Source organism: Rattus norvegicus, chromosome 16 (assembly GCF_036323735.1).
Source record: "Rattus norvegicus strain BN/NHsdMcwi chromosome 16, GRCr8, whole genome shotgun sequence".
NCBI lineage: Eukaryota > Metazoa > Chordata > Mammalia > Rodentia > Muridae > Rattus > Rattus norvegicus.
The window spans coordinates 19012243-19032548 of NC_086034.1; the positions used below are offsets into that span (position 1 = coordinate 19012243).

Genomic DNA, 20306 nt, shown 5'->3' on the forward strand with positions numbered 1-20306 from the left:
CGGTGAGTCAGGCCATGGGGGCCTCCAGGGAGCCGTGTGAGGTGGGAATCCGCCTGGACCTGGTCAGCTTGGAAGACCGCCCCTGGCTCTGCTTCCCAGCAGTCAGTTCCAGCTCGAACATTCTCACGGCTGAGATCCTCTCTGTGTGCTCTGGTGCTGGCAGCACCTGGCTGCCTGTCTCTGCAGCCTGGGACCTGGCCCAGAGGGACCGACCAGAAGATGTCCATACACAAGAGAGGTGACTGCCAGTCAGCGCTCCAAATCCAGCATTTGTGGCACCATCACTTGACACCCTCCCACCCAAGTCAGGGCCCCTGCTTAGCTCCCCTCCTAGTGTTCCCAGGGGCTGACCCAGCAGCCACAGCTCCTTCCTCACCACCAAAACTCTGATATGCTGCCAGCAGCCATGTGCCCAGCCCCAGGGGTTGATTTAAGATTCGGTCCGAAACGTTCTTGGCAGTGCCTTTGGCTGGGGTTGTTTTTCAGTCTGGGCATAGCTCCCAGCTCTGGCCAGCAAGCTCTGAAGGGTCGGAAGTTTCTTGGGACAAGAGAGAGACGTTGTTGCCCCCTCCCCTCCCTTGCTGCTTTCTCTGCTAAGATGCCAGGAGCTGCTACAGCCGTCTTGTGGCTGTAAGGGGCAAGGTAAGTGAGTCACAAGATATCCCTGCCTCCCAAAGCCTTCCGGCACAGAGGCCTTCTCCCATGGACCTCAGACTCCTTGTTACCCGACATGCTACTTACACCATAGTGGACAACAGTTGGATGGTGGTGGCATAGGCACTTGGGGAGGCAGAAGCAGGAGGATATCTAAGTTTAAGGTCAGTCTTGTTTACAGAGTGAGTTCCAGAACAGCCAGGAGAAACCCTGCTACTAGAAACCAAATAAAGACAGATTTTGTGATGGCTGAAACCTAGATGGCTAAGTGGCAACATGAGTTTGACCCCCTGGCCCCACATGATAGAACTGAATCTGCACGTTGTCCTTTGACCTCCATATGTGTCCCATGGTTTGCACACACACTATGCACATTCACACCAAATGGAAATTGGCACATAGCTGTGGGTGCCATGAGTTCATATCCCAACACCCATTCAGGAAATGGTGTAGCCCTAAGTGTCTGTAACCTGTGGAGAGTGGAGGGCTAGTGACTGCAAAAAGATTGGCAGGATGTATGACATCATCCGCCTCTGCTTGTGCACAGTATTACGTGAATGTGACAGAGGGTATGTATCTCCATGCAGAGTACTCTCATAATATGTGTGACAGAGGGGCAGGTGGCCCCATGCAGAGTCCTCCCCTTGTGTGTGTGATAGACAAGCAGGTGGCCCCATGCAGAGTACTCCACTAGTATGTGTGAGGCCCAACATTTAATTGTTAAGTAACACAGTTGGACATACTACCAGACATTGTGGCAAACACTTGCCATCCCAGCACCCTCGACTGAGGAGGAAAGACTGCAAGTTCGAGGCTACTCTGGGTTACATAGGGCAGGTGGGTTAGGGTTAAGAAGAAGCAAGAGGATGAGGTGGCCAGACGCTGAGCTGAAGGTATGCTATAATCCTGGGAGCTGAGGACAGAATCCTCACTCCAAGCTACAGGGAGCATGCGCAGGAGAGGATGGCTCCCCGGAGTTGGCTCTCTTGCTCTGTGGAGGTCCCAGGGACTGAGCTCAGGTCTCCATGCTTGCTAGCAAGCTCCTTTTATGCAAGGAGCCACCTTGCCTCTTCCTACTATTGTTGAGAAGAAAAACCCACAACTGCTGCCCCAGTGTTCTTGGTCCTCGTCTGTTGCTAGGAAGAGACACCATGGCCAAGGTAACTCACAGGAGAAAGTTCACTGGCTTAGAGTTACAGAGATGAGAACATCAATGGCAGGATGGCATTGAACATCCTGGCAGAACGTGGCAGCACATAGGCATGGCCCTGAAGCACTGGGAGCTTACGTGTTGAGACAGCAATCACCAGGCAGAGGGTACATGGAATGGTATAGACTTTTGAAAGTTCAAAACCCACCAGTGATGACTCCTCCAAGACCACACCTTTTATCCTTCCCAGTCCCACCAACCCGGGACCAAGTACTCAAACATCTGAGCCTATAGTGGCCATTCTCACTCAAACCTCCACACCTAGTCTGTATCCTCTGCCCACATTTCAGCTGCTGCAGTAAGAGACAGCACATCTGTGAGCTGCTGCTACGTAAGAAACAGCCATAGCCAGTCCCTTCAGTCCTCAGAAACAAGTGGGTCTCTGAGAGAGCATGCTGGCTTAGTTATGGCTACCAAGTGAGATCCTGGCTCAAAACAAAAGCACCCAAGAAACAGCCCTGCAGGGATTGTTAATGAAGTTCTTTCCTGGAATGCTGACTGCAGTTGGCTTATGGGTATGAGGGTTTTCACTGGTGGGACTGGGTCCTGTCATGTGCACTTCAGAGACCAGAGCAAGCCAGGACCCCTTCCTCCTGCACGGGAGACCAAGGCTATGTGGAGTCACATTCCACTGCTAAAGTCTAGCTAGTGGGCCCCTGTCTTAGGGTTCACCACTGTGAATAGGCACCATGACCATGGCAACTCTTATAAAGACAACATTGAATTGGGGCAGGCTCACAGGTTCAGAGGTTCAGTTCATTATCATCCAGGCAAGAATGTGGCAGCATCCAGGCAGGCCTGGTGCAGGAGTTGCTGAGAGTTCTACATCTTCATCTGAAGACCACTAGGAGAAGACTGGCTTCCGGACAGCTAGGATGAGGGTCTTAAGGCCACGCCCACAGTGACACACCTACTCCAACAAGGCCACATGTCTCAATAGTGCCCCTCCCTGGGCAGAGCATATACAAACCATCACAGCCCTATGTCACTGCAGCTGCTCTCCATTACACACCCTGCAGAGAGCTGCAAGGCCAAGGCCAACATGAAGAACGGATGTTTCTCACTGAAAAGAAAGAACCAGAATCCCCTGGACGAGGCCAGGAGCCGATGGGGAATGGAAGTCAATGGTTTGACCCTGAACATTGACTTGGGGACATGTATTCATGTGGGCAAACCCCACAAAGGGGAACAGGATCCTAGATCCTGGGCAGTCAGGAGAAGCCAGGTCCAAGCATAGCTGTACACTCCTTAGCTGCCATGTGGGTACCGGAAATAGAACCCAGGTTCTCTGGAAGAGCAGCCAGGGCTCTTAACCACTGAGCCATCTCTCCAGCCCTAGCCTCTTTGAGGGTTTTTCTTCCTCTTTATATTGTGAGTGCATGTATGTGTGTGTGTGCATATGTGCCACACATGTGGAGGTCAGAGGACAACTTGCAAGAGTCAGTTCTCTCTTTCCACCACGTGGGGCCCAGGGATTGAACTCAGGGGATTGATGCTAGGCTGCAAACTTTTGTTAGCTATCTTGCTGTTCCTCAGCTCAAGCCCAGGGTGGATGATGGGGCCTGGGGCCTCGCCTGGTTCATCCAGATGGACTCTCGGGGCTGCCTTTTGGCAGCACTGGGAGGGGACCTGGAACTACTCCTGTGCACTACCGCTCTAATTCTGCTGTTTTGGGTGTCTATTGCCATCCGCCTCTTGCTTGCATGACAGCAGCTCTTATTCTCCTGACTTGTAAGTCTGGCTCCGGCTCCAACTTGGACTCACCTCTTTGCCTGATGGACTCAGTGGTCTGGACTCATTTCTTCAAGACATGGGCACCCTGAAGAGCTGGCATCTTATAAAACAAAGATCAGCTAAGGGAAGTCTGGTCCAGTCCTGGTAGTTTCCCTGGGCAGCCATGGCTTTCAGAGTGAGCTAAGTGCATCTCCTTCATCTCCATGCTGGGTGGAGCTCTGTGCCAGCAAAGCACAGAGAAGAGCGGAGAGAAAGTCTGCCTGCCGCCTGCCACCATGAGAGTTTCAGTTTGACTTTAACTTCTCATAAGATCTCAATATTACCCCACGAAAGGGGACTTCTGTGATTCTCTTTTGGATCTGCCTGAGGGGCTCCTATTCACCCCTCAAAATCTGCCACAAAGACTCCCTTTGCAGAAGTCCCTTCCTGATCGATCTCCAAACAGATGTGAGTCTCCACACTTGCCTTTCCCTGGGTCGCTCTCTGGGAGGGAAGTACAGATGCCAGAGAACACCATTTGTGATGCAGTGCGAACCGCACCTTAGAAACCGCTCGCCAAGCCTCTTGGACCTGGTTGCATGTGTGATGTGTATGTGTTCATGTGTGGGTGTGAATGGGTGTGTGCATTCGAGTGTGTGCACATGTGTGGGTCAGAAATTGGTTGTGAGTGCCTTTCTCACTCTCCCAGTTTACTTGTGTGTGTGTGCGTGCGTGCGTGCGTGCATGCGTGTGTGTGTGTGTGTGTGTGTGTGTGTGTGCAAACCATCCATGTAGGCATCAGAGGATCGTGGCAGTCCTGGGGACTGAACTCAGGCTGTCGCTCAGCACAACGAATGCCTTTAGCTGCTGAGCCATCTCTCAGTGTCTCTCACATTCAGCTAGTATAGCTTGCCAGTGCGCCCCAGGGATCCTGCAGTCCACACCGTCTCCATCCTGGGATTAGAGGCATGCATCAGGCACAGCGACCACTCTGCTGTTTGAGCATCTCAGCGCTCAGATCCAGTTTTCTGTCCTCTGGTCCTAGCTGTATCTGACTCCTTTGCTCTGCCTGGAATGTGTTCCATGCCAACTTCTCCAGTGTCACCTCCCCCTTTCCCTTCTCCTGCCCTTCACTCCAGCAGGCTGCAGCCTGCCTCAGGGCCTTTGCACTTCCAGTGCGCACTGTTTGGCTTCCCAGGCCCCAGCACTCGGGCTGCACACACCTGTAGCCTTAAAATTTTCAAAAATCTACTTTTACTAAGGGTTCTGAAATGCTTTAACCTCCCTTCTAGCCCACCACCCTCCAGAGGTAGTGGAAAGGAAAGGCTGTTAGGACATGGGGAAGTGGACCTGTTTAGAAATAGTTCTCTGGGGCAATTTCAATCTCCAATTGTCAGGATGTCAGGTGACTAATTCAGTAGTCAGAAGAGCAAACACGAATCAGCAGTGGTGGCATGACCCAGCAGGAACAGCCAGGCCTCTGCTGAATCAGCACAAGTCAGCAGGAGCCACCAGGACCACAGGGATGCCAGAAGTTCCTGCTGTGCGTCTCTGGATGAAGCGAAGCTCGGTAAAGATGAAGACGTGAGAAGAATGAAGCACTATAAAGCCAGCTATGGAAGCCGCCATCACGGTCCATTGGGTCCTATTTATACTCCCCAGACATCACGTGTCTTCCCATGGGTCTTATCTCATCAAGTCACCATGTGAATCTGTCTTAGCAAAACTCCACGTGAGTCTGTATCAGCTGACATATCCAGAAACTTCCATTTCACTCTGCCAATTGGCCAGAGTCTGGAGAAGCGGCAAGAAGCCTCGAGGACACCACCATAAGTTTTTTGGTGCATTTCTTTTGAGTCTCAACAAACAACGACCAGTAAGGAATGGCGAGGTGTACCAATATCACCTAGGTCATCCACCATCTGTTGGGTTATATTTGTTTGTTGCTACAAAACATCCTTTCTCCTGTGTCTGCTTCGGAAAAGCATTCTTTCTTGTGTCTGCTTTAGGAAAACATCCTTTCACCTGTGTGCCCCAGCAAAACATCATTTGACATAACTGACTTTCCAGAGAAACCAGAGGTTTCCACTTCACACACCTATGTATACCCCACACATAAACACACACTCGGGGCTGGGGATTTAGCTCAGTGGTAGAGCGCTTACCTAGGAAGCGCAAGGCCCTGGGTTCGGTCCCCAGCTCTGAAAAAAAGAACCAAAAAAAAAAAACACACACACACACACACACACACACACACACACACACACTCATGCACATCACACATGCAACCAGGTCCAAGAGGCTTGGCGAGCAGTTTCTAAGGTGTGCACTGTAGGGAGCGGCTAAAGATGGCGCCAACATCCGGTGGTCGTTGGTGATAAACACCTGGAATGCGCATGTGTTGGCATTTCTCCGGCAGTTATCAGACTGGAGTGATATTCATGCTAATAAGGTATTTTATACTCTACCAATCCCCAGAGGACAAGTTTACAGCCAGTCTGTCTTGTATTTAAGGCGAGTGCCTTTGTTCCTCGGGGTCCCCCGTATCAAGAATGAGGTGTTCCTGCAATAAAAGCTGTTGAGAAGAATCCAACGGTGTTGCGTCTTCCTTGCTGGTCGAGGTGGGCACTTCAGCGCACTGCATTGCAAATGGTGTTCTCTGGCATCTGTACTCCCCTCCCAGGGAGCAACCCAGAGAAAGGCAAGTGTTTGGAGATCGATCAGGAAGGGACTTCTGCAAAGGGAGTCTTTGCGGCAGGTTTTGACGGATGAATAAGAGTTTCCTAGGCAGAGAGTTACTCAGCAAAGCTCTTTCCATGCCAACACTCGCAGGACGTACTGCATTGGCTGGCAGATGGGTATGAGCTGAAACACTGGAGGAGACCTAAAAAGATTCCAGACAGGGTCGCACACAGAATTCCCCTTCATGCAAGGTCTTGAGGCCATGTGGCTGGGTGATTCAGGCTTTATTGACGGCATCCATCCAGCCTGGTTTCCCAGAGCAAGGTCAACCTGCTGGGCTGTCTTTAGCACAGCAATGCTGATGAGTGTGTGAGTGAATGAATTTGAGTCTGTGTGAGTTATGTTCGAGTGTGTTCCGTCCATGCAAGTGGTTTGCATCTGTTTGTGAGCATGCAGAGACCAGGGCAGAATGGCTGGACCATTCCACAATCCCTATCACCTCTAATTCTCATGAGACAGTCTTTATCATTTCGCCAGGCTGGCTGGTCCCACAAACTCCCAGGATCCACTTGCCTCTGCTCCCCAATGCTGGGGTTACAGCGCAGCTAGTTTATTCCATGCATGTAGAGATCCAAACTCAGTCCAAATGCTTGTACAGCAAGCATGCTTACCCACGGAGCCAGTTTCCTACTTCTTATATATTTTATTTTAAAAAAAAGTTAAGTTAGTTAGTTATAACTTATTTCTTTCTATTTTTTAAAGTTTTATTAATTGTATGTATATGAGTACACTGTCGCTGTCTTCAGACACACCACAAGAGGGCATCGGATCCTATTACACATGGTTGTGAGCCACCATGTTGTTGCTGGGAACTGAACTCAGGCCCTCTGGAAGAGCAGTCAGTGCTCTTAACCTCTGAGCCATCTCTCCAGCCCAAACCTATTTATTTCTGTATGCCTGTGTGAGGACAGTGAGCAAGGAGGCCAGAAGAGGACATTGGATCCTCTGGGCCTGGAGCTGCAGCTACAGATGGTTATGAGCTGCTGTGCAGAAGCTGGGATTGGAACACAAGCACCAACTGTCTTGGTCACCGTTCTATTGCTGTGAAGAGACACCATGACCGAGGCAACTCTTATAAAACAAAGTGTTAGATTAGGGCTGGCTTACCGTTTCAGAGGTTCAGTCCAGTATCATCAAGGCAGGGAGCATGGCAGTGTCCAGGCAGACTTGGTTCTAGAGATGGAGCACAGGCAGCAGGCAGAGAGACCCTGGGCCTGGCTTGAGTGTTTGAAACCCCAAAGCCCACCTTTAATGACATGCTCACTCTAACAAGGCCACGTCTCCTAGTCCTTAAATGGCCTCTCCCTGGTAACTAAGTGTGCAAATATGTGAGCCTACAGGGGCCAATTGTATTCAGACCACCACACTACCTGCTGAGCCGTCTCTCCAAGCCCTTCCTGGGAACATGCAATCCTTCTGCCTCAGTTTCCCCAGTGCTTGGATAACAAGTGTGAGGAAATGAGGGAGGGGAACCCCATATCTCCCACATCAGTCCTGGGGGGCAGTGGTCAATGGATCCAGTCATGATCAACCTGTTGTTCCACCACCCGGGGGTGGGACTGACCCAGTTACTGGCATAGCTGTGGGGTGAATGGAATGAGTAGGACATAGTCCTGAGCTCTTAACTGCCAACCTCTGCTCCCTCCCAGCCCTTGTCTGCACCATTCTCTTGTGTCTGGGATGGGCTCCCTTCAGACCAGAGTAAGTGGCAGAGACAGCCGGTGTTTATCAATACGCATACATTTCACTGAAGCCTTTTGAAGCCATGTGGGGAGACAGTCAGGATCAGTCAGATCCCAGTTCTAGCCAGGGCCCCCTTTTTAAAAAATATTTATTTATTGTATTGTGCATTGTAGCTGTCTTCAGACACACCAGAAGGCATCAGATCTCATTACAGATGGTTGTAAGCCACCATGTGGTTGCTGGGATTTGAACTCAGGACCTCTGGAAGAGCAGTCAGTGCTCTTAACCACTGAGCCATCTCTCCAGCCCCAGGGCCCCCTTTTAAATCCTGGCAGCTGTAGGCTTTGTCTGTGCCCTCTGACCTCTCAGGACAGTAGTAGAACTAGCTGGCACACAGAAGTGTGTCCCATCTCCCCTCTGCTGGACAGAAATGGTGGTCTCAAGCAGTGCCAGGGGGGAAAGACTAACCTAAGTAAGTTGGGAAGGACACAATGGCCTCATGGAGCTGTAAGGCCCGGGTCTCCAGCTTCAGGCACAGCTGGACACAGGACCTCAAATCTTACCACCTTGAGACTCTGTTTTCCTCTCTGTGGGTCTGTGTTTCATACAGTCACCTTCAGCACTGCATGTGTGTCTGTGTGTGTACATGTGTACAGAGGACGGTGTCTGGTGTATTTTTCTAATCCCTTCTATCAGTTCCTTAGAGGCAGAGCCTCTCACTGAACTTGCAGCTCATCTTTCAGTAGAATGATTGGCCAGTTCCTATCTGCAGTTCGCTAACACGGAGGTCACAGGCACCCATGGCCATGCCCAGCTGGAGATTTGAACTCAGCTCCTCCTACTTGGTACAGTCAATGCTATTATGACGGAGCCTTCTCTAAAGTTCTAATTTTTTTCATTTGTTTTTTTGTTTTGTTTTGTTTTGTTTTGTTTTCCTGAGAGAGGGTTTCTCTGGGTAGCCCTGATGGTTCTGGTAATTGCTTTGTAGACCAGGATGGCTTTGAACTCACAGAGAACTGCCTGCCTCTGCTGGGTTTAAAGGCACGTGCCACCATGCCTGTCCTTAGCTCTAATTGTAAATTTAAAAAAATTTGCTTATGCATCTGTGTGTGTGCACATGCTACATATGTATTTAACTTCTTGCCGAGGCCGGAGGAAGGCATTAGATACTTTAGAACCAGAGTGAGCTGCCCCACGGAATCACAAAGTCACCCTTAATCTCTGAGCCATCTCTCATCTCTCCAGCCCCCTCTTTTCTTTCTTTTTTTTCTCTAATCTCAGTGTCATGTGTCACAGGATGGTTTGAACTTCCCATCCCCCTGGCTCCAGCTGGTTCAACCATCACACTCAGCACTGTCCTTGCAGAAGGCGCAACACTTCTACCATCTGAAGCCTTATTATAATTGTGTGTGTGTGTGTGTGTGTGTGTGTGTGTGTGTGTGTGTGTGTGTGTGTGTGTGTTGCTGGGGACCGAACCCTGGCTTCTGCCTGGGAACTCTCCCCAGGACCCCTGCCTCCATTCCTGGTAGGAGGCTTGCTCCCCTCCCCGGCTGTGTACCCCATTAGCCCAGGAACCACTTCTGTTTGCTCACGCCTGTGCCCTGGTATACAGCAGACGCTCTACAAGTCCTCAGTGAATGCTGGATTCCAGTGAATGCAGGTATCAGTTCTTCGCCACTCAAGTCCCTGGTTGATGGGACAGGACCCACAACTAGGCGACCGCTGTCCAGCGGGCCACGCGCGCTACCGTGCGCCTGCGTAGCCACTCCCCTCCCGGGCTCCCAACGCACTGCCCAGGCAGCGCAGGCGTATTCACCTACACCCCCCACCTCCGCGCCTCATGCCTCTCCGGTGCGCCTGCGCTACGCTCTGGGCCATGCATGCGCCTGCGCGTTGCTCTCCGGCCGTGGGCCCGGCCGGCGCCTGCGCTGTGGCGCCCGCGAGTGGGGGGGCGAGGAGGTGGAGGAGGAGTAGGAGGAGGAGGAGGCGGCGAGAAGATGGCGACTTCGAACAATCCGCGGAAATTTAGCGAGAAGATCGCACTGCACAACCAGAAGCAGGCGGAGGAGACGGCGGCCTTCGAGGAGGTCATGAAGGACCTGAGCCTGACGCGAGCCGCGCGGGTGAGAGCGCGGGGGAGGGGAGGGGAGGAGGGAGGGGAGGAGGAAGAGACGCGGGGGCGGGGCTGCGGCCGCCGCAGGTGTCCCCACGCCGCCAGCCGGTGCAGAGCGGCTGCTCGCGAGATTGCTCTTTGGACTGGACAGGTGGTCCCATCGCAGCTACCTGAGGGGACAGGTGTCATCTATTATTGTTGCCGGAGGGGACATGTGCCCTCTTCATAGCTATCAGAATGGACACGTGTCACCCCCCTGATTGCTACCTGATGGTACAGGGACTCCATCATTGCTACCTCATAGGACCTACGACTCCATCATTGCTACCTGGTGGGGCAGGTGTCATCCTTCATTGCCACCTGTGGGGATAGGTGGCCCCACCATTGCTACCTTCAGGGATAGTTGTTCCCGTTGTGTTATCTATGTGGATAAGCGGCCCCATTGTTGCTACCTGAGGGTATAGTTGTCACCCTTTATGCTTAGTGGACAGGTCTCCATTATTGCTACCTGAGTGGACGGTTGTCACCCTTCATTTCTACTTAAAGGAGAGGTGTCCCTTCATCGTTATCTGAGGCACAGTTGTCACGCCTTTGCCACCTGAGGAGGAGGTGATACTGTAGCATCATCACCTGTTCCTTCCTTGGGTGCTCCTACTTCTGCGTGGAGCAGATGTTATCCCTCTTGGGTAGCTGAGTGGTCTTCCATGTTTGGAATCAGCATAGAGGTGGTTGCTTGGTTCCCATGCAGCCTCTGTGCTGGGGACCAGGCTGTGGGCCTCTATTCATGACAGGGAACAGCTGCCACCAGACTGAGATGGAGGGTGTAACTGCCTCAGGTGGCTGGGCCATTTGACAAGCATGTCTGGCCTTGCTGGGTTCTTGGCCAAATGGAGTGGACGTGGGACCTGATCCTTTCATGTCAAGTGTGTGGTGTCAGATGTTCCTCAAGGGTCAAGGAGGTGATGCTGCAGTGTGGCATGTTCTGCACACCCTTAGGCCTGGGTTCTGAGTCCCACGTGACCTGTCAGGGGCACTTAAGTGAGGCTTTGATTCATCAGGGGCTCCTTTGGGTCAGGTGGTTTTATAATCAGGTGCTTGTTTTTCCAAGATTGTGGCATCATAGACAAAATGAGCATTTGAATGTGGTGGCTTCCTCACTTTCAACCAGACTCTGTCCCCAGAGCCCTCAGGAGGGGGGACACGTGTTCTCCCTTAGCATATTGAAAAAGGCATTGAGAAAGGGCAGTGTGTCATCTGCTGGGTGGAGATCGTGGTGCACAACTTTAATCCTAGCACTCGGAAGGCGGAGGCAGGCAGATCTCTGTGAGTTCAAGGCCAGCCTGGTCTACTGAGGGAGTTCCAGGGCAGCAGAGGTACACAGAGAAACTCTATCTCCAAAACCAAACCAAACCAAACAAAAAAGTGTGTCATCCTTGTGTCACTTAGAAGGCAGCCGAGTCTGCTTCTTGTTTCTAGCACATAGTAGGTGTCAGTATACAGTTGGTGTCAAATGTTTGCAGTGTAACCAGAGCAAAGAGCTTCATGGCTGAAGTTTTGACAGACATCTGGTTTCTTCATGGGATTGAGAGTGGAAAAGATGACTGAGGCAAGGTCTCATGTAGCACAGGCTAGCCTTGATCTCACTGAGTAGCTGAGGATGACTTTGGACACTCCTGCTTCCGCTTCCTGAGTCCTCGGAGGACAGGTCCTGAAAGGACGTACCAGCCTGGTTGGAATGTAGTTGAGAAGTAAGGTCTGTTTGTGACCCGTGGCTTCTAAATTTATTCCTTGAATCATGTGACCACACCACTGTCTTCTAGAACAGTTTTGTTGCCCTAGAGAAGCTTGGTCCTTCAGCAGCCTGAGCCACATCCCCTCCCTGTGGGTACAGCTGTTCTGGGATCACAGCCCTCTGTCTTTGTGGAGTTGGTCCCCACACTCCAACCATCCATGTCCCATTCCTCATTAATAATGCGGCAAGTTGGTGAGAGCTCGCTTCGTGAAAGTGCTGTCCACCAAGCCTGGGAACCTGAGTTCAGAATATATGTAACAGGTGGGTACAGTCACACGTGCCTGTCTCTCAGCAGTCTGAAGGCTGAGGCAGGGAGATTGCTGTGAGTGTGAGGTCTTTAACGATAGCCTAGGCCATAAAGCAAGGCAAATCTCAAAAAGAAAGAAAGAAAAGAAAAGAAGAGAGAGAAGAAAAAAGAAAGGTGTGTGGGGTGTGTGTGTAGGGGGAGCTGCTGAGGTCATGGTGTGTGTAGTAAGGTAAAGTGCTTGTCAAAAAGCCCAGGGACTTGGTCCCCAGCATGCACTGAGGCCACTGAACTCAGCCAGGAGGATATCAAGGCTCCACCCACCCCAGCCTGTCTAGCCACTCAGTGAAATGGTAGACTGGAGAGATGCTCTGTGGTACCAGCATTGGCTGAGGGCTCATGTTCATTTCCCATCATCCACAGCAGACAGTTTACAACTGCCAGTGACTCCAGCTCCAAGGGGATCTTGGGCACCTGAACTCACATGCAGCTGCACACACTACTCATAATTTAAAAATCAAAATTGGCCAGGCATGGTGGTGATGCATATCTCCGATCCCAGCAGAGGCAGGAGGCTCTCTGTGAGTTTGAGGCCAGCCTCTTCTACAGAGGGAGTTCCAGGATAGCCTGGGCTACATAGAGAAAGCCTGTCTTGAAAAAGAAACAAGATGAAGGCTCCTAAAGAACAATGCCTCAGATTGGACTGTCTATACTCACACGTGTGTACACACATGCACACACATGTACATCTTTATGTGTGCACACCAAAAAAGAAAAACATGACAACTTTACCTAATTTTTTTAACATGATGACATTTTAATTGATCTTGAGAGTCATACTTGTGCTATAACTCTGTAGGGCTGGTTAGTTTCTGCCATGTGGGTGGGTCCCAGAGGTCATAGGCAGGCCATCAGGCATGGCAGCAAGCCCTCCTTCACCCTTTGCCTGCTGAGTCATCTTGATGGCCCCTTTGACGGTTATCACACATCTTGGGTCCACCAGCTTGTGCCTGCCCCTCTGAGGCATCGGGGGGACTGATAGAGCCAGAGCAGTCTGTCTGCTGGACCATGGGATCCTCTCCTCTTGGCCCCTTGGGGATTGCACCCTGAACACAGGTGTCTCTGCCACATGGGATGACAGCACGGCCATTGGAGACTGCTGGGGCCGTGTGTGGGGTGCAAATGAGAGGGCTAGCCTGAGCAACGGGGTGACTGGAGTGTCTTCTCGACCAAACTTTCTAGACACAGAAGGAAGGAGGGTGGGCGTGCCCTTGCTGATGAAGGTAATGTATGTGTCACTTGTTGGCCATTGGCTTGGAGCACTGGGTTCCTGATGTAGCTGACACTGAGTATTTTGGGCCACAGGAGCTGGGCCACAGAACATCCATATTCACTAGGTGTGGTGACACCTATGTGTTGTCCCAGGTGCTTGGGAGGCTGGAGTATTTGAGGCCCACTTTCACAGAATCAGTAGTGCAGGCTAGCCCTGCCTGGACTGAGGGGTGGTATTCTGGCTTTACCAGTGATATGGGTGGCTTTGCTGAGAATAAGAGCTGGAAGCTTTGTGGTTTGTGCGTGTGCGTGTACATGTGATTGTGTGTGTGTGATTGTGTGTATGTGTGTGTGCATGAGTGTGTGTGTGTGTGTGTGTGTGTGTGTGTGTGTGTGTGTGTGTGTGTGTGTGTGTAGATCGGAGGACAGCTTGCTGGAATTGGTTCTTGCCTTTTCCCATGTGTGTCCTGGAGGTTGAACTCAGGTCTTTGGGCTTGGTGGCAGTCACCTTTATACCTGCTGAGCCATCTAGCTGGCCCTTTGGCACTTTATCTTGTACTGCTGGGTACCAGGGCTGTCACTGCCATGTGTGATCTCTGCAGAGGAAGCGTCCCAAGCTGCTCTCAAGAAGACAGGGTTGCCACCCTCATCACTGTCCCACTCTCTCTGTAAGCTCCCCTAGGTTGTGGGCAGCTGTAACAAGTGAAAACCATCTGTCTGTGCACAGCCCCAGGACCTGGCAGAGAGAGCTTTGTAGGCGAAAGGACTCTGTAGACGGGATTGGTGAGGCCGCAGCACCTTCCTGAAACTGGAGGTGACCAGCATGGGCGAGTGCATGTGTCTCCTAGTGTTGGGGAGGGTAAGGCCAGCCTTAGCTGTAGAAGACCCTGTCTCCAATAAATCCTCAGTACAATAAAGATGAGATGCCACAGGACCATGGTGGTCCAGTTGTGTGAAAACAGATGCAAGGACAGGAACAGAGGCCAGCAACTGCTAAGAAACTCCACATACAGAGACTAGGCAGAAGAATGCCCACCTTGGGTGTCTGTCAGGCACAGGGTGACAGCATCCCTGTCATTTCACAGCTGTGACATTTCTGTGGGGTTTTGAGGCTGTCTCACTCTATAGCCAGGTTGGCCTCAGAATGGGAGGGTGACAGGTGTGAGCCATGCTCCGGGTCTCCACAGATGTGTGTGCGCGTGTGTATGCATGTGTGTGTGCCCATGTATATGGGTATGGTCAGAGCAGGACAGCAGGTGGGGTATGGGGTGCATATATATACATGTGAGTGTGGGCAGAGGGGGACTTCAGGTGTTGTGTGGGGTGCATGTGTGTACCTGTGAGCGTGGGCAGAGCAGGACAGCAGGTGGGGTATGGGGTGCATGTATATACATGTGAGTGTGGGCAGAGGGGGACTTCAGGTGTCGTGTGGGGTGCATGTGTGTACCTGTGAGCGTGGGCAGAGCAGGACTTCAGGTATCATGTGGGGTGCATGTATGTACATGTGAGCGTGGGCAGAGGGGTACTTCAGGTGTCGTGTGGGGTGCATGTGTGTACCTGTGAGCGTGGGCAGAGGGGTACTTCAGGTGTTGTGTGGGGTGCACGTGTGTACGTGTGAGCATGGGCAGAGCAGAACTTCAAGTGTCATGTGGGGTGCACGTGTGTACATATGAGCATGGGCAGAGGGGGACTTCAAGTGTCATGTGGGGTGTGGGGTGCACATATGTACGTGTGAGCATGGGCAGAGGGGGACTTCAGGTATCATGTGGGGTGCATGTATGTACATGTGAGTGTGGGCAGAGCGGGACTTCAGGTGTCGTGTGGGGTGCATGTGTGTACCTGTGAGCGTGGGCAGAGGGGGACTTCAGGTATCATGTGGGGTGCATGTATGTACATGTGAGTGTGGGCAGAGCGGGACTTCAGGTGTCGTGTGGGGTGCATGTGTGTACCTGTGAGCGTGGGCAGAGGGGTACTTCAGGTGTCGTGTGGGGTGCACGTGTGTACGTGTGAGCATGGGCAGAGCAGGACTTCAAGTGTCATGTGGGGTGCACGTGTGTACATATGAGCATGGGCAGAGGGGGACTTCAAGTGTCATGTGGGGTGTGGGGTGCACATATGTACGTGTGAGCATGGGCAGAGGGGGACTTCAAGTGTCATGTGGGGTGTGGGGTGCACATATGTACGTGTGAGCATGGGCAGAGGGGGACTTCAAGTGTCATGTGGGGTGTGGGGTGCACATATGTACGTGTGAGCATGGGCAGAGGGGGACTTCAAGTGTCATGTGGGGTGTGGGGTGCACATATGTACGTGTGAGCATGGGCAGAGGGGGACTTCAAGTGTCATGTGGGGTGTGGGGTGCACATATGTACGTGTGAGCATGGGCAGAGGGGGACTTCAAGTGTCATGTGGGGTGTGGGGTGCACATATGTACGTGTGAGCGTGGGCAGAGGGGTACTTCAGGTGTTGTGTGGGGTGCACGTGTGTACCTGTGAGCGTGGGCAGAGGGGTACTTCAGGTGTTGTGTGGGGTGCACGTGTGTACGTGTGAGCATGGGCAGAGGGGGACTTCAGGTGTCGTGTGGGGTGCACGTGTGTACGTGTGAGCATGGGCAGAGGGGGACTTCAGGTGTCGTGTGGGGTGCACGTGTGTACCTGTGAGCGTGGGCAGAGGGGTACTTCAGGTGTTGTGTGGGGTGCACGTGTGTACCTGTGAGCGTGGGCAGAGCAGGACAGCAGGTGTCATGTGGGGTGTGGGGTGCACGTGTGTACGTGTGAGCGTGGGCAGAGGGGGACTTCAGGTGTTGTGTGGGGTGCACGTGTGTACCTGTGAGCGTGGGCAGAGGGGTACTTCAGGTGTTGTGTGGGGTGCACGTGTGTACGTGTGAGCATGGGCAGAGGGGGACTTCAGGTGTCATGTGGGGTGTGGGGTGCACGTGTGTACGTGTGAGCATGGGCAGAGGGGGACTTCAGGTGTCATGTGGGGTGTGGGGTGCACATATGTACGTGTGAGCATGGGCAGAGGGGGACTTCAGGTGTCATGTGGGGTGTGGGGTGCACGTGTGTACGTGTGAGCGTGGGCAGAGGGGGACTTCAGGTGTCATGTGGGGTGTGGGGTGCACGTGTGTACGTGTGAGCATGGGCAGAGGGGGACTTCAGGTGTCGTGTGGGGTGTGGGGTGCACGTGTGTACGTGTGAGCGTGGGCAGAGGGGGACTTCAGGTGTCGTGTGGGGTGCACGTGTGTACGTGTGAGCGTGGGCAGAGGGGGACTTCAGGTGTCATGTGGGGTGTGGGGTGCACGTGTGTACGTGTGAGCATGGGCAGAGGGGGACTTCAGGTGTCATGTGGGGTGTGGGGTGCACGTGTGTACGTGTGAGCGTGGGCAGAGGGGGACTTCAGGTGTCGTGTGGGGTGCACGTGTGTACGTGTGAGCATGGGCAGAGGGGGACTTCAGGTGTCATGTGGGGTGTGGGGTGCACGTGTGTACGTGTGAGCGTGGGCAGAGGGGGACTTCAGGTGTCGTGTGGGGTGCACGTGTGTACGTGTGAGCGTGGGCAGAGGGGGACTTCAGGTGTCATGTGGGGTGCACGTGTGTACGTGTGAGCGTGGGCAGAGGGGGACTTCAGGTGTCATGTGGGGTGCACGTGTGTACGTGTGAGCATGGGCAGAGGGGGACTTCAGGTGTTGTGTGGGGTGCACGTGTGTACGTGTGAGCATGGGCAGAGGGGTACTTCAGGTGTTGTGTGGGGTGCACGTGTGTACGTGTGAGCATGGGCAGAGGGGTACTTCAGGTGTTGTGTGGGGTGCACGTGTGTACGTGTGAGCGTGGGCAGAGGGGGACTTCAGGTGTCGTGTGGGGTGCACGTGTGTACCTGTGAGCATGGGCAGAGGGGGACTTCAGGTGTTGTGTGGGGTGCACGTGTGTACATATGAGCATGGGCAGAGGGGTACTTCAGGTGTCGTGTGGGGTGCACGTGTGTACCTGTGAGCATGGGCAGAGGGGGACTTCAGGTGTCGTGTGGGGTGCACGTGTGTACGTGTGAGCATGGGCAGAGGGGGACTTCAAGTGTCATGTGGGGTGTGGGGTGCACGTGTGTACGTGTGAGCGTGGGCAGAGGGGGACTTCAGGTGTCATGTGGGGTATGGGGTGCACGTGTGTACGTGTGAGCGTGGGCAGAGGGGGACTTCAGGTGTCGTGTGGGGTGCACGTGTGTACGTGTGAGCGTGGGCAGAGGGGGACTTCAGGGACTGCTGTCACCTCCATCTTATTCTATTTATTCCACGGCCCTTGTTAGTCCTGAACCTGCGTTGTTAGGTTCGAGCCCTCTCATCCTCCGTGCTCTGAGGCTATGGGAAGGTGCGAGGACACCCACATTCTTATGTGGATGTTAAAGGTGCAAACTCAGGTCCTAGTGCAGGCAGTACGCAGACAGGTTCTTACTATGTATCCCTGGCTGGCATAGAACTTGTCTATAGGCCAGGCTAGCCTTGGACTCAGAGATCTGCCTGCCTCCTTTCTTCCCGTAGGATTAAATGTTTGTGCTACCACACCTGGCCTTCTTGGTCACTTAAAACATTATTTACTTTCTTATTTTTCACTTATGTTATGTGTGCAGTGTTTGTCTACATGTATGTATGTGCATCTTGTGTCTGCTTGGTTCCCGAGAAGGTCAGAAGAGGGCATTGGATCCCCTGAAACTGGAGGTATAGATAGTTGTGAACCCCATGTGGTCCTCTGTAAGAACAGCAGTGCTCGTAACCGCAGCAGCCTCTCTGCAGCCCTAGACCCCAGGATCTGCAGACCGTCTGAGGTGCAATGTTCCAGTGGGAAAGTGCTGCCAGGTCTGACGACCTGATTGGTCTTGGACCATGTGGTGAACTTTAGGGTTTCTGTTGTGATCAGACACAACCAAAAGCAACTTGGGGATTATTTCAGCTTAAAACTCTCAACCCGCTCCATCACTGAAGGAGGGGGGCAGGAACTTGGAGCAGGACCCTGGAGGCAGGAGCTGACAGAGGCTGTGAAGGGGTGCTGCTTACTGGCTTGCTCAGCCTGCTCTCTTATAGAACCAGGACACCAGCCCAGGGATGGCACCACCCACAGTGAGCCAGGCCTTCATCAATCGTCAATCAAGAAAATGTCCTCAGGTCCAGCTGGAGGAGCTTTTTCTCAATTGGGATTCCCTTTTCCAAAACGATTCTAGGTTATGTCAGTTGACATACATGTAGCCAGCACGTGCTAGAAGAGACAGCTTCTGCATATTGCTCTCTGACACCTGACGTCCCGCTCTGCCCACACTCGAATGTACACACGTGCACCCCACACCCCACATCACCACCCCTCATTGAGCTTTGGTGACCCCAAATTAAGCAGCACCTCATCTAGTCTTCTCAGAACTTTGTGGGCCTCTGCCTAGCTCACCCTAGTGGAAGAAGAATGAGCCTTCTGCTGGGGACCAACTGGACACTGGCCCTGGGACAGTGGCACCAGGCAAGAATTCTCTATAAACTATCTCTTCCCCCTCTCTCCCTCTCTCCCTCTCTCCCTCTCTCCCTCCTCCCTCCTCTCCCTCTCTCCCTCCTCTTTCTCTCTCTCTCTTTCTCTCTGCGTGTGTGTATGTGTGTGGTGTGTGTGTGTGTGTGTGTGTGTGTGTGTGTGTGTGTCTGTGTGTGTGTGTGTCTCCTGCCTTGGTTCCTCATAGTCTGCTTGGTCCTGGTGGGCCTCTGATCCCTGTGTGGGGCTGTTGCTGCCCAGTGAGCTGTAGTTTCCGGAGAGAGTAAGCAAGGCAAGAGCCATTGAGGAAACAGTGTCAACCCGTGGCTGCCGTACGCCCATGGACACAGTGTGACCCCAAGATGTGGGGCTTCCTGGGTATACCCTGAGCTGCAGGGCATGAGCCACAGGATGGCTCCAGCATAGAGCTCAGCCTTGCTTCTATATTGAAACTCTAACCAAGCAACTGTCAGTGCTGCAATTCCCATCTCATTGCTTGGGAGGCTGAGGCAGGAGGATTGTAGGTTCCAGGCCAGGCTTGGCAGCATGGTGGCTCCCAATGGCTTTGGAGTAGAGAGCTCACCCAAAGTTGAGCCTCCCTTGGGGATGTTGTGCAGTCACAACTTGAGGAGTCTGGCTCTGAGTGCCTGGGGGGACATGCACATAGGAAGGGGGTGGCTTTGCAGAAATCATGGTTGCATGAGACCATGCATGGCAGCTTGTCACGGTGAGTGTTGGATCACCAGTAGCACCCCTGAGACAGGAGCATGAGACCCAGAGAGCACATGTCACAGAGTGAGTTGTGCAAGACAGATTGACCCAGTAGCCAGAGTGATTTCTCTCATGCAGTCTGAGAACATGCCAGCCTGCCCAGCTGCAGTGGGGTGTGCCAGGCTGCAGGAGCCCATGCACAAAGGAAACGGCTATCAGGATGGAGGCCTCACCATGAGCATGGCTGGCAGGGAAGTAGGCAGGTGGTAACAGGAGCTGTGGAAGGCTCCTGCGCAAAGACAGTGTGAGAGGCCGGGGCTGGCATTGGAGGTGCTCCTATAGTGACAGCAGCCCCCAGGAGGAACCCATCACGGTCTGTGTTGCTCAGGTAAGAAGTCCTGTGGCTCGGAGTGTAGGAATTCAGCTTCTAGCCCAAGTCTCTTCCTAGTGTTCTTGGCCTTCCAACATGGGGCTGTGAAGACTGACCCCGGCATACATGCATACACGTCAGACACTGTGAGGACTGACCATCATGCACCCACTGACTGAGGTGTGTCCATTGCCCTGGTTTTCATAACCTGCACATCCTCATATCTGTTCCCTTACACACTGGATGTGGAGCCTCTAGGTCATTTGTCAGGGAATGTCTCTTTCTTTGTCTGCCTTAGCTGTAGGAAAGGG

The 20306-nt window shown here is 52.9% G+C and overlaps 1 protein-coding gene across 7 annotated transcripts in view; it reads left to right on the plus strand.

Annotated features, from left to right (window-relative positions):
- Nucleotides 1-9928: 9928 nt before the first annotated feature.
- The window catches only part of Crtc1 (CREB regulated transcription coactivator 1), a 58710-nt gene continuing 48332 nt past the window's right edge, over nt 9929-20306 (plus strand). For 6 of the 7 annotated variants that reach the window (XR_010058320.1, XR_010058319.1, XR_010058321.1 and 3 more), the window contains exon 1: nt 9929-10125. Coding sequence is in view for 4 of the 7 variants with exons in the window: in XM_006252936.5 (XP_006252998.1) it covers nt 10000-10125 (126 nt within the window). In the remaining 3 variants the exon portion in view is untranslated. 7 annotated transcript variants of the gene reach the window in all.